Source organism: Solanum stenotomum, chromosome 5 (assembly GCF_019186545.1).
Source record: "Solanum stenotomum isolate F172 chromosome 5, ASM1918654v1, whole genome shotgun sequence".
Classification (NCBI taxonomy): Eukaryota; Viridiplantae; Streptophyta; class Magnoliopsida; order Solanales; family Solanaceae; genus Solanum; species Solanum stenotomum.
In genome coordinates, this window is record NC_064286.1 from 1,160,995 (window position 1) to 1,172,399 (window position 11,405).

The 11,405-nt window shown below is 34.9% G+C and overlaps 1 protein-coding gene across 3 annotated transcripts; it reads left to right on the top strand.

Annotated features, from left to right (window-relative positions):
- The first annotated feature begins 419 nt into the window (after positions 1 to 419).
- LOC125864987 (jasmonate-induced oxygenase 4) lies at positions 420 to 8,284 on the top strand. 3 transcript variants are annotated; one of them, XR_007446303.1, is made up of 5 exons: positions 420 to 934; positions 2,360 to 2,681; positions 4,325 to 4,841; positions 4,930 to 4,990; positions 7,788 to 7,924. XR_007446303.1 is itself a non-coding variant. In XM_049545137.1 (3 exons), exons 1-3 carry the CDS (start codon positions 477 to 479, stop codon positions 8,010 to 8,012), a joined length of 1,005 nt encoding a protein of 334 aa, XP_049401094.1. In that variant the 5' UTR covers positions 420 to 476; the 3' UTR covers positions 8,013 to 8,284. The 3 variants fall into 3 exon arrangements, 1 of the variants encoding a protein (XP_049401094.1); XR_007446302.1 differs by having other exon boundaries at positions 4,936 to 4,990; XM_049545137.1 differs by lacking the exons at positions 4,325 to 4,841; positions 4,930 to 4,990 and having other exon boundaries at positions 7,788 to 8,284.
- The last annotated feature ends 3,121 nt before the right edge of the window (positions 8,285 to 11,405 follow it).

The following is an 11,405-nucleotide window of genomic DNA, read 5'->3' on the forward strand; positions in this document are numbered from 1 at the left end:
TGGTTTCAGTTCTCATTGACAAATCTATTATAATAAACTCACAATTTCGCTTGAAGACGGAAGTAATATCGTATATTTCCAAAAAAATAATAATTTAGATATAAATGTGTGATTATTTAATATTTATGTAAATATTTGAACATCATTTTCTTACTAAACGTAATACACTACACTTGCAAGTGTCATCTTGTATACCTTTGTATCAACATTATTATTTTTGCAATAAGAAATAATTCAATGGAGTTCGTTTGCCCTTGACTTAAAAGTTTGTGGGCTAAATTGTAACCAAAAGAAAATAATGGACCTTTTCATACAAGTGTTTTTCTCGGGAAAGTGTACAAAATTTTACGTGATTAATTCCAGATTCAATCTCAATCCTCCGTCGCTCGCGGCCGTTCCCGGTGACCGTCTCACCTCAACCACTGAATTTCAATATTCCGATCATTCCTACCTTTGTAAATTGTAACTAAAAACTCATGGAGACTCTGAGAGTACAATTATTGGCTGAAAAAGGTGAGATCTCAGTACCATCACAGTACGTACAACCACCGGAAACCAGACCACAAATAGAAAAAACTAACGTCAAAGCAGCTGTACCAGTAATCGATCTCAGTTCACGAACGAACCTTCTCGATGAACTGAGGAAAGCGTGCAAAGAATGGGGAGCATTTCAAGTGATAAACCATAAGGTTCCGATTAGTTTGTTGGATGATATGAGGCGTGTTGGTCGCACTTTTTTTGAAGGTCGCACAATGGAAGAGAAGCTTAAGTATTCTTGCGATTCTGCTTCTCCTGCTTCTGAAGGATATGGCAGTCGCATGCTTGTAGCATCAAATGACACGGTTTTGGATTGGAGAGATTATTTCGATCACCACACTTTGCCTTCATCACGTCGCAATCCTTCTCATTGGCCCGAGTCTCCGGCCGATTACAGGTTTTGCTGACTTCTTCTCCTAACTAATACAAATTCTCCCTCCGTTTCATATTAATTGGCCTCTGTTGAACTGACACAACACACCAAACGTATAAATTCTCTTGCTTTGCTAAAATGAACAAGTAAAATGAAACATCTATATTTGAGGTGCTTGTATGCTGAATACTAAAGTAATGCAAGTGCAAAGATTTTGCCAATTTTGGAGGTTTCAAGTTTGCTTATTTGATCAGTAGGGAGAAACTTGAGTCCTTTTACCACCTCCTTAGCGTCTCTGTTAAGAGTCTGTAGTGGTCATTTTATGTTTTTAGGACTGCTTTTCTGGAATGTTCACTTCCTTTTTTTTGTAAACATAACATTATATAATAACTCCATTGCCGCGAATTGAAAGGTAACTGATAATTTCTCGGAATTCCTGCAGTGCTAAAATGTCTCTGACTGTCTGTATAAGTGTTAATAAAATCTTTTACGAGAAACTAATCGAAGAAATAGTGATTGGAAGTTGCTCAGGATATGAGTATCAATTATTTCCTTTCTAAGCTTGTTTCATGCATAAAGCTCGCCTAAGCTATTAACAAAGTAAAAACCTCTTAATTCCAACAATTTCCAACCCCTATGAGCCCTGATCTGCATTGTCTTGACCCTAATGCTGCCGCACACTTTGTCCCAAATCACCATCATCAGGCTGCTTTAGTGTACTCATGTCCCTACATTTCCCTCACCAAACTAAATACGAGTGAAGATTCTTCTCTTCTTCCTTCATAAAAGAAGTTTGTGTACAGAGTAGAGCAATATTAAGCTCAAATCTGCAATAAATGGCCCCTAAAAAAGTACTTGCTGCAGTCAATGGCAAAACCAGGATTTTCAATAAGGGGGTTCAAAATCTAAAAAAATAGACACACAAAGTAGCCGAAAGGGGTTCAACATCTACTTTATATAACTAAAAAATTATTTTAACCATGTATAAATTATATAATTTTCCACCAAAGGGGGTTCGGATGAACCCCCTCATTGTAAGGTGGCTCCACCACTGGCTGCAGTTAGTTCTTGAGCCAGAGTTACAGCCACATCAACTGAGAAGTCTAAACTGAGAGACGAAAACAAAATTGAAAAGGCCAAAGTACAAGAAATAAAAAGAGGCAAAACAGTCGAATCCCAAGCCTTGTCATCCTTACATGGATCTTTCACTTGGCTTGATATACCCTTGCTGAAAGGATGTGACTTTGGTATGAGTAGGTTTTGTGGATTCTCCAAAATACACTAAAAATTAGTAAAAGAAAAACTGCACATATCTAATGCGGATATTTACACATGTCAGATATGTACTAGTAAACTTCTGCATTGAATGTCCATCTGTTCATGGGTTTCCTAATTCATCTTTTTCCCGATTATCACTTAAATTTGACTGACTAAGTCAATTTGTTGCAGAAAAGTTGTGGCAGAATACAGCGATCACATGAAAGCTCTCGCACAGGAACTTCTTGGTTTAGTCTCTGAGAGTCTAGACTTGACATGTCAGTGCATAGAAAATGTTGTTGGGGAGTTTTACCAAAATATCACTATTAGTTACTATCCACCCTGCCCTCAACCAGAGCTTACTCTTGGACTGCAATCACATTCTGACTTTGGTGCTATTACACTTCTCATCCAAGATGACGTGGGGGGTCTTGAGGTTTTCAATAATGGAGAATGGGTTTCTGTAAATCCAATGTCAAATGCTATCTGTGTGATCTTAGCAGACCAAACTGAGGTACTGTTTCTCGCTATGGTTACTGATTAATTCATGCTTCCTGCATGCCATGTTTTGCTTTAAAAATTCAAAATACTACGATCATACTGAAAAACTCGATTTAGTTGTTGATCAATGAAGAAAAAGCTGTACATATGAAGCTGAAATTATTTTCAATAATCGTGTATAAGTGAATTTGTTAATGTGTGTGCTAGGGTTGTTTGTGACTTTGTGGTTTCTGTTTCGGTTACTTCCACCCTGCTGCACCCCAACCATGTGACAAGCTGGTTAGGGGGTTAACCCTAATCCGGTTGACGTTCAAATTAAGAAATTTATGGTCCTCGACCAGAATTTGGAGGAAAGGTATGGGTACCTGATGCTTAAGGGATTACTAATAAAGGAAAATGTTGTTTGTTGAACAAATGCTTTCCATTTGTTTGTATCTATTAACCCTATTCCAGTTGACTTTTCTATTGAGAAATTCATGGTCCTGGACCAAAATCCTGAGGAAAGGGGTGGGTATCTGTGCCACTTTTCAAGCGACATTTTATAAATGTCTGTTAGTAGCTGTGCTAATGTTTCTTAATCCCAAGTGGTCATGTTTGTTGAATTTGGCCTTGGAGAAAAGCTAGAAAATTTACAGTTCCTCAGTCTGCTTTCTATTTTATTGCATCTGCTAGCATTTTTTTGGTCCCCTATTTTTTCCTTTGGTGGGGGGTTCATTTTGTTTGTTTCATGTGTAAGTTTTAGGACTTCTAAAGTTTCTAGAGAGGATTGAGGGGATAAGACGTGGTGAGTCTCGAATTAAAAAAGAGACGAATTGACCGACCTTTTTTTCTTTTACACAAAATATCACCTTTAAACACTGATTAAAAGAGATGGGGGCTGAATTATAAGCAACTAAACACCTAATAATATATAAAATACCCCATGTCTCCACACCCAAGCCCACTCGTTCAAAACTCCTCTTCTGCAAAACTATTATTCCCAGGCCTCTCGTTCCCTCTTCTCTTTTGTTGTTGCGATTTTCATCTTTCTTCTACCATGTGAACTTGATTGATGACATTATTAACTTTGATCACTTCAACAAATTTCGTCAAGGCACTGCTAAGGTAAATTCCTTCTTCTTCTTCTTCTTCTTTTTTTTAAAAAAAAGGTTTTAGTTCTTTTGAACTGATAGAGGGGTTTTTTTTTTTTTTGCCTAGAAACAACAGTTTTTGCCTCCCACAGAGGACCCTCCTTTGCTATAGAAAATATATATCCATTTTAGAAATGTTGTTATGAATATAACTTAGCTGGAGGACCTACGTGAGAAGATGCCAAATTACATTTGGGACCCTGGGAAGATTCCTATATATAGAAGAGGGAAATACTCAATTAGGATTATGCTATGAACTTGTCTCTTATTTCTTAGTTTCTTAATTTAATCTGGAACCTCCCTCCATTCTTCTTTTTTATTTCTACTTCTTCCCTTGGAAGGATTTGTTACTAGTTTTGGAGTAATTAGAATGATGAACTCTTATAGTTGTACGTGTAATTCCAATTATCCATTTCAATACAATATGAGTTCATTACATTGGTGCTTTCATTATTCGTACTCCATGCCTCTTTACCCTTCTGCCATGCTTGATGATCAATTCAACACCCTCTCTGAATCGTTGAAGGTGCTGCAAGAATCGATGAAGGAGCTACAGGCAAACAACAAGTGTATGCTCTCTTCTATTTGTCATGTGCGGTCATTGCTGCAGGAGGAGATGCGATTGGACTCCACTTTCACCGATACTCCAGAGATTTTAGATGATAAAACTATCACCTCTGTGCTAGAGTCAACTTGCGATGATAATGACACCGAGATTGCTGATACCGTGAAATCACATTTGGATTCTCAACTTCCCATTCTTGATGTTGGATATACAATACAAAAGACCATTTCTCCCTCTGTTCTGTTCAGTGCTTCTATTGACACTACCGAGCTTGAATTTTCTAGTTTGTCCTTCTCAGTTAAGGAACTGACACGGACATAAGCTTGACATGGAGTTTGACTGCAAGGTGTTCGATATAATGCGGAAGAGAGATATTTTTGCAGAATTTCTTTGCCCTCATACAGCTATTGGTTCGCTTGGTTTACACATTTGCGATTGGTTTGATACTGGGCGGGATATTGGGGCTTGCTTTGATAAGGTAAACTCGGGTGTGCATTCACTCAACCGATTTCTTCTTTTTAATTGTTCGAATGCCTTTCCACTTCTGAGCGTTGACGATACTTCAGATGTAGGTGAAGTATCCTCACTTACCATTGCACACAAGGTGTTTGTTGATATGTTGGACAGGTATGAATATGCTTACTCTTTTAATCTCGACTCAGCTAGATCGTACATTGAATCTGAGAGTGACATTCTGATTATGGATAGAATCACATTGGTCCATATGATTAAATGTTTACAACTTTCATTTGATCCCGGTGTATACGTAACACATGAGGTCATAGTCCTGTGACATATGTAACGATATTAGAAGTATTACGCATATTGAACATCATTGCATAACTGCTAACCATGCTGTCGGGGTTGTTTCTTCTGGTGAATTAGAGAAGTATATTGATGCATATGACTTCATCCAGTACTTCTATTTTTGCAACTTCAACTTGTCCTGGCAGCCATACACTACAGTTGCTTCCTCTCATGGAGAAAATAGTTTTATTGTGCTTAGGTTGTTGGAGCAACTAAATACCATAGCCCATAGGTGAGAAGCCTGTTGATTTATGGTATCGATCTGATGTCGCAATTAATCGAACAACATGTGTTCTGCGAAGTGGCAATTGGCCTGGGTTTACACTCTTCTCTGCTGACCAAGTATTGCATATTTTTGTGACATGCCAATATGCAAGAACAGTATTTGGACGTTTGGGGAACCCCGAATGGTCTTGCAACAATGATATAAATCAGAGAGCTGGTGTAAGCTTTGTCTGTGATGTTCTGAATGATGACCCCCAATATGAGAAATGGTACAGTAGTGTTTTTGGACCAGCTCCACCTACTGGTCTTAACCACCTTCAGATGTCTAATGGTCACTCAATTGTTGAATGGGTTGATGACTGCTTAGTTGTAGTCTTATGGATCATCTTTGCGAGTTGTATTCGACTCTTTTATGGGTTAATGTCATTAGGATATCCCGTTACAACCATTTTAAAAAGGAGTAGTCACATCTTTTCTGATGCCAAGGTTATCTTGACTCCTGATTGGTTTGAGCAATTTAATCTCAAAGTTCAAATTTGCAAGTTTGATCACTGTTGGATCAAAGATGGAATGATGTTTGAGGTGCTTGTAAAAAGGCAATTTTATTTAAAAGTATTGCTCCTGAGGTTGAAAGAGCGAAAGATTTTCTTGGTGAACAAACAAAAGAGCTACAATACCATATTTGCAAAAGCAAATGCTCTATGAACAGCAAGTCAACCAGCTTGAAAATTTCCATTTGCCTCTCGTGATCAAATGTTACTGTTAGAAGGTGCAAACACCACGTCAAACACAATTATTGATGCTTTGGGAACTACAACTGCTGCGAGGGAAGTCACGCAGAAGGCACCGCCTATTGAGGATATTGACAAAATAATTGTTGCAATCAGTGAGCTGATGGAAATTATGAAAATGCTACAAGAAGCATTCTCTTCGCATGTTTGTGCAGCTGCTGCGTTTGTCAACCGTGAGTTGCAGGCAGCAAATAACAAAAAGGTAGGCACACATAACATATTGAAAATTATGTTGGCTGGATATTGTCCAAAAATTGCTCAATGTGTGTTCTATGAATTGCTAGGGAAAGGTAATTCTCCTTCTGCATTCACTTTTGCTCAAGTGATACAAGCAAAATGTGTAGTCGATGAGGTAGACTCTGGTAGTTCACTTCTTAGAGACATGACAAAATTGGGATGTGTACCAAATGCTTTGAGTCACCATTGTTGTACTCTTACACCACCACAGTCTGCCAATGCTCTTGTTCATGAGTTTATTTCAGAAAATTTACTGACATCTTGTTCTACAATGCTGGATCTGTTGCTAGTTGGTGGGGCTCCCAATAGACTAAAGATGTGGTCTTGCTCTCAACACAAGATCAAGTGTTTGTTGGATGTTTCTGAAATCGGGAAGAGATATGTAGTGTTGGTTACATTTTTTGAAGAGTTATCCCCTAATGAATGTAAGCTACTGGAAGTTGGTTCTGTGGGTGCTGGAAGGATTTGGTTCAAGTTGGTTGAGAAAGTGGTTGTCCCTTGGAGTGCTTTTTGAACTACAGAGATCTTACAGGTGCCAGTGCCATCATTTCATAATATTTTAGTGGAGTTGGATCCAACAATTCTCAATGCTCTCAGATCAAAGCTCCATAAGGTGTTCAATGTCGGTCCTTTAGTTCTGCCATCTTCATCTCTCAAGCAACTCCTTGATGTTAATCTTGTTAGACATGGATGCATCCTCTGGTTTAAAAAGCAAAATGTGATTGAAAGTTTCTTTGGATAATGAAGTGTTAGAAGAATTCCTATGGGTTGTTAACACTTATAAAGAGGAACATGACAACATTGTGGTCTCATTACGACTATACTCAAACCTTGAGGACAAGGTTATTATTGAGGAGGGGAGAATTTTTATGAATATAACTTAGCTAGAGGACCTACGTGAGAAGATGCTAAATTACATTTGGGACCCTGGGAAGATTCCTATATATAGAAGAGGGAAATACTCAATTAGGATTATGCTATGAACTTGTCTCTTATTTCTTAGTTTCTTAGTTTAATCTGGAACTCCCTCATTCTTCTTTTTTATTTCTACTTCTTCCCTTGGAAGGATTTGTTAATAGTTTTGGAGTAATTAGAATGATGAACTCTTATAGTTGTACATGTAATTCCAATTATCCATTCAATATGAGTTCATTACAAATGTTTTCTTCCTTTTCAAGTTAAATGTGTTATTTTACACCTATCCTCCCTAGACTCTCTACACCCATCCTCCCCAGACTCCACTTGTGGGACTATGTTGGGTATGTTGTTGTTTAGTGAGGGGTGTGTTTGTTTTTTTTTTTTATCTCAATATATGTTGTATTTCCGTGTTAGTACCGTTTTGAATGAAAACTATTTTCCTGCAGATCATAACTAATGGCGAGTACAAAAGTGCTCAACACCGGGCAGTGACGAATGCTGGAAGATCCAGACTCTCAGTTGCCACGTTCCATGACCCTTCCAAGACCAGGCAAATTTCTCCAGCCTTCCATCCGCCTAGATATCGTCCAGTGATTTATGGCGACTATGTCTCCTCATGGTACACTAAAGGGCCAGAAGGGAAGAGGAACCTTGATGCACTTCTACTTTAATTGTTATCTCTCTTTCTGCAATTATTCATTCAATGTAGAAAAAAGTGATCTTTGTGTTACTTTGACCAACATTTATTATTCATGCAGATTTTGATGAATAATATTGTGCAATTGTTAGGTCAAAAGATGGACTGAATCAATAAATGAGTCGTTGGCAAATTTTGCCGGAAGTCTACTTGAGCTAAGATAGTTAGATCAAGATGGGCTAAACACCTCAACTTAACACAACTTTTGTTCATTTTTCTCTAATGATATCAATAAATATTCACAAAAGTTTTCTTCCATATTACCCTACATACAATTTATGTAGTCCTAAATGGTTTCAGGAAAAACTTTTTTGAATCTATTATTGTGATTGTAATTGAACAACTCTATGCGGCGCAAACTTTTTGAGCACTTCCCCGGAATAGGGTCCTATGCGGCATGAATTCGAACTAGTCGGGGTTCAATGCAAACATCAGATACTAGATGAAAATAAATAAATAAATAAATATATATATATATATATATATATTCAAATTTGTTATGTTCAATATGTCTTGATTTATGTGTCACTTTTTATTTTTCAAATTCAAATTATATAAATTTTATTTGGCATTTTATAATATATTTTTTATCATATTGACATGAGTAAAAACTATAGCTTATAGTACTTTTCATATAGTTTTTGAATATATAAATTTTTAATTTTAAAATATTAAGTTCATTTAATCAAATTTAGCTTCAAAGATTAGTCAAATTAACTCTCAAGAAGTAAAAAATACCATATAAATTTAAACGAAAAAAGTAAATTTTATTAAATGTACTTTGAAGTAAGATGCAAAATTTCATAAAATATGTATTTGTACTTAAATCTATTATCTGTATGATACTCTTTATTTATGAGATAGTAAATTTTTTATAAAGATAACCATCAAAAAAGGCATTTAAAAGGCGCCAAACATGTTGTGTAGTTGCAAGTAGTTCAAATTTCATCGGAGTTGAAGTTTGGATAGTAATAAATTGAGTTTGGATTATTTTTGGGTCAATTTTGAATCTAACTTTTGTCATGGATTAGATGGATTGTGCTCAAACTCACCTTATCTATCAGGTAGATTCTAGGGTAAATAATACAACCCCACTAGTTAATTATCTCTTTTTTGTGAGCTTGTGATATAACAAATACTATCATGATTTGCACCTAGAATACATGTATATGGCACATTCAAATACATGTATCTCAGATACATGTTAGCCAAATATATATAATTAAGTGTATTTTAATAAGGAATGTAACTGAAAAACATGATTTGAGGCGCGAGTAACAATTTTGAAGTATCTCGCGGTATCATTACTCCTATAAATTTCAAAACATTCGAAATCCTTCTAAAAAATTTTAAAGAATCATAAAACTTTGCACTTCTTTTTCTCCAGAAACCTTCTCCAATAATTTCAAGCTTTTGACTCAACAATGGTGAATATCACCATGTTGTTAAGAATTATGTATATGAGATTTAATGACATGTATTTATACATGTTCAGATGCCCCATTATATGAGTGATACAACTCAAATACACAATTAAAGTTATTGTTTGCCCTATTCATAAGCTTTTACTTAGATACATGAGTATACCTGACAAATACATAAAGACTTATATCATATACACATATACAAATTAAATACATTTACTCTTAACTCAGATACATTGTGACAAAAAATATATATGGATATATACCATGTGCGTACCTTGTTGTTCAAAATACACTAAATAAGTGTATCAAACATCATATAATGTTAGTTAACATTGCTACATATTGGATACATTGTGAAATTTCTTTTTTTTTCTCTCTCTTATTCTCCATCGTGAAGCTTCTATTCATTAGCCATTATCATTGATATGCCTTTTAACTTCCTTCAATGGTTTACAACTGATTATCGAAGATTCTTTCTTTTTAAGTGCCTTTAAAGTTGTGTAAGCACACAATGACATGTTTTCTTCATTTATGTTATTTCATTTATCATTTTCTTCATTTATGTTCCCTTTGCTCGTCAACTCCTCTTTCTTTCATTATATATTCTAAAATCATTTTGGGCCTTATGGGCCGAATTTATTTATTTGTAATAGATCAAAACAAATTCAACAAAATACAATGTAGTTCAAACTGATACCCGACCCAAATAAATAAAATATCTATCCTACTGAAATATAAATTATGATAAAAATCATTCGTATTGTATCTAAGTCTAGAAGCTCCTTCCTTCATCTTTCTCGTGTTCTCCGTCGTGAAGCTTTTAGTAGTCATCACCATTGATATGCTTTTCAACTTCCTTCGGTGATTTACAACTGATTATTGAAGATCCTAACTCTTTTAGTGCCTTTAAAGTTACGTAAGTACATCTACTCATCTTCTTCATCTATTTATCATGTTCATTTACTGATTCACGTTTTCCTTTGATCTAATATAGCGGAACACCTTTGTTGGATTCGATCTTTGAGTTTCCTTCTTCGACTGGTTTGAGATACTTACTATTTGCTTGTTGTAATTTATATTCCTTGTGTAAGTCCATCCTATTTTATTTTGTTAGATCAATGATAATTGTATGATATATGTGTAGATCTATACTTTCTGAGCGTTTCTTTTTAATGTCTTCCTATTTTTATGTTTTAGATTTTTCTCCCTCACTCGACATGTATTAATTTTACCAAAAGTGTTTTTATCCTTCCTCGAATTATTGGTACTTGTATCATATCTATATTTAAGCCCGTTACTCATCATACAAGATTTTCCTCCCTCGCTTTACATGTATTAATTGTCGAATCTTTCCTATTGGTACTCAAATTATTGATATTTGTAGCTTATCTATGTTTAAATCTTTTACTTATCATAAAAGATTTCCCTCCCTCTTCGTTTTACATGTATTAATTTTGCTCAATCTTTTTATCTTTACTCGAATTGTTGATTGATATATCTTGTCTATGTTTAAGTTTTTACTTGCCAAAAAAGATTTTCTTCCCACGCTCTACATATATTAATTTTGTTGATTCTTTGTTATCCTTTACTGGAATAATTATACTTATATCTTGCTTTTATTAAATTTGTTACCTATGTAAAACTTAAATGCTCGGATAATAATTGCTTATTCATAAAAAACTTAATTTTATTGTTGACTAAAATCAACTTTAAAACTAAATATTTTTTTAAAATAAAAACATAAAATAAAAGAGAACACAATATTAAAGTCCGAAAGATGATTTGATCATAAATAAAAAATCAATTTTTTTTTTTAACAAGGGTATAATTATTGAAGAAAATTGATTCAGTGAGTTGAATTATTTTTTTATTTTATAAAAGAAACTTTGAAGAAACTAGGTAAAATATACTATAATTTTAGGTATTCTTTTCATATGTAT

Bases quoted from the DNA above. Each gene is read 5' to 3' on its own strand.
- LOC125864987 (XM_049545137.1), top strand. From the start codon at position 477: ATGGAGACTCTGAGAGTACAATTATTGGCTGAAAAAGGTGAGATCTCA. The intron at 935-2,359 runs GTTTTGCTGACT...AATTTGTTGCAG, and splicing joins GAGTCTCCGGCCGATTACAG to AAAAGTTGTGGCAGAATACA. The intron at 2,682-7,787 runs GTACTGTTTCTC...ATTTTCCTGCAG, and splicing joins TCTTAGCAGACCAAACTGAG to ATCATAACTAATGGCGAGTA.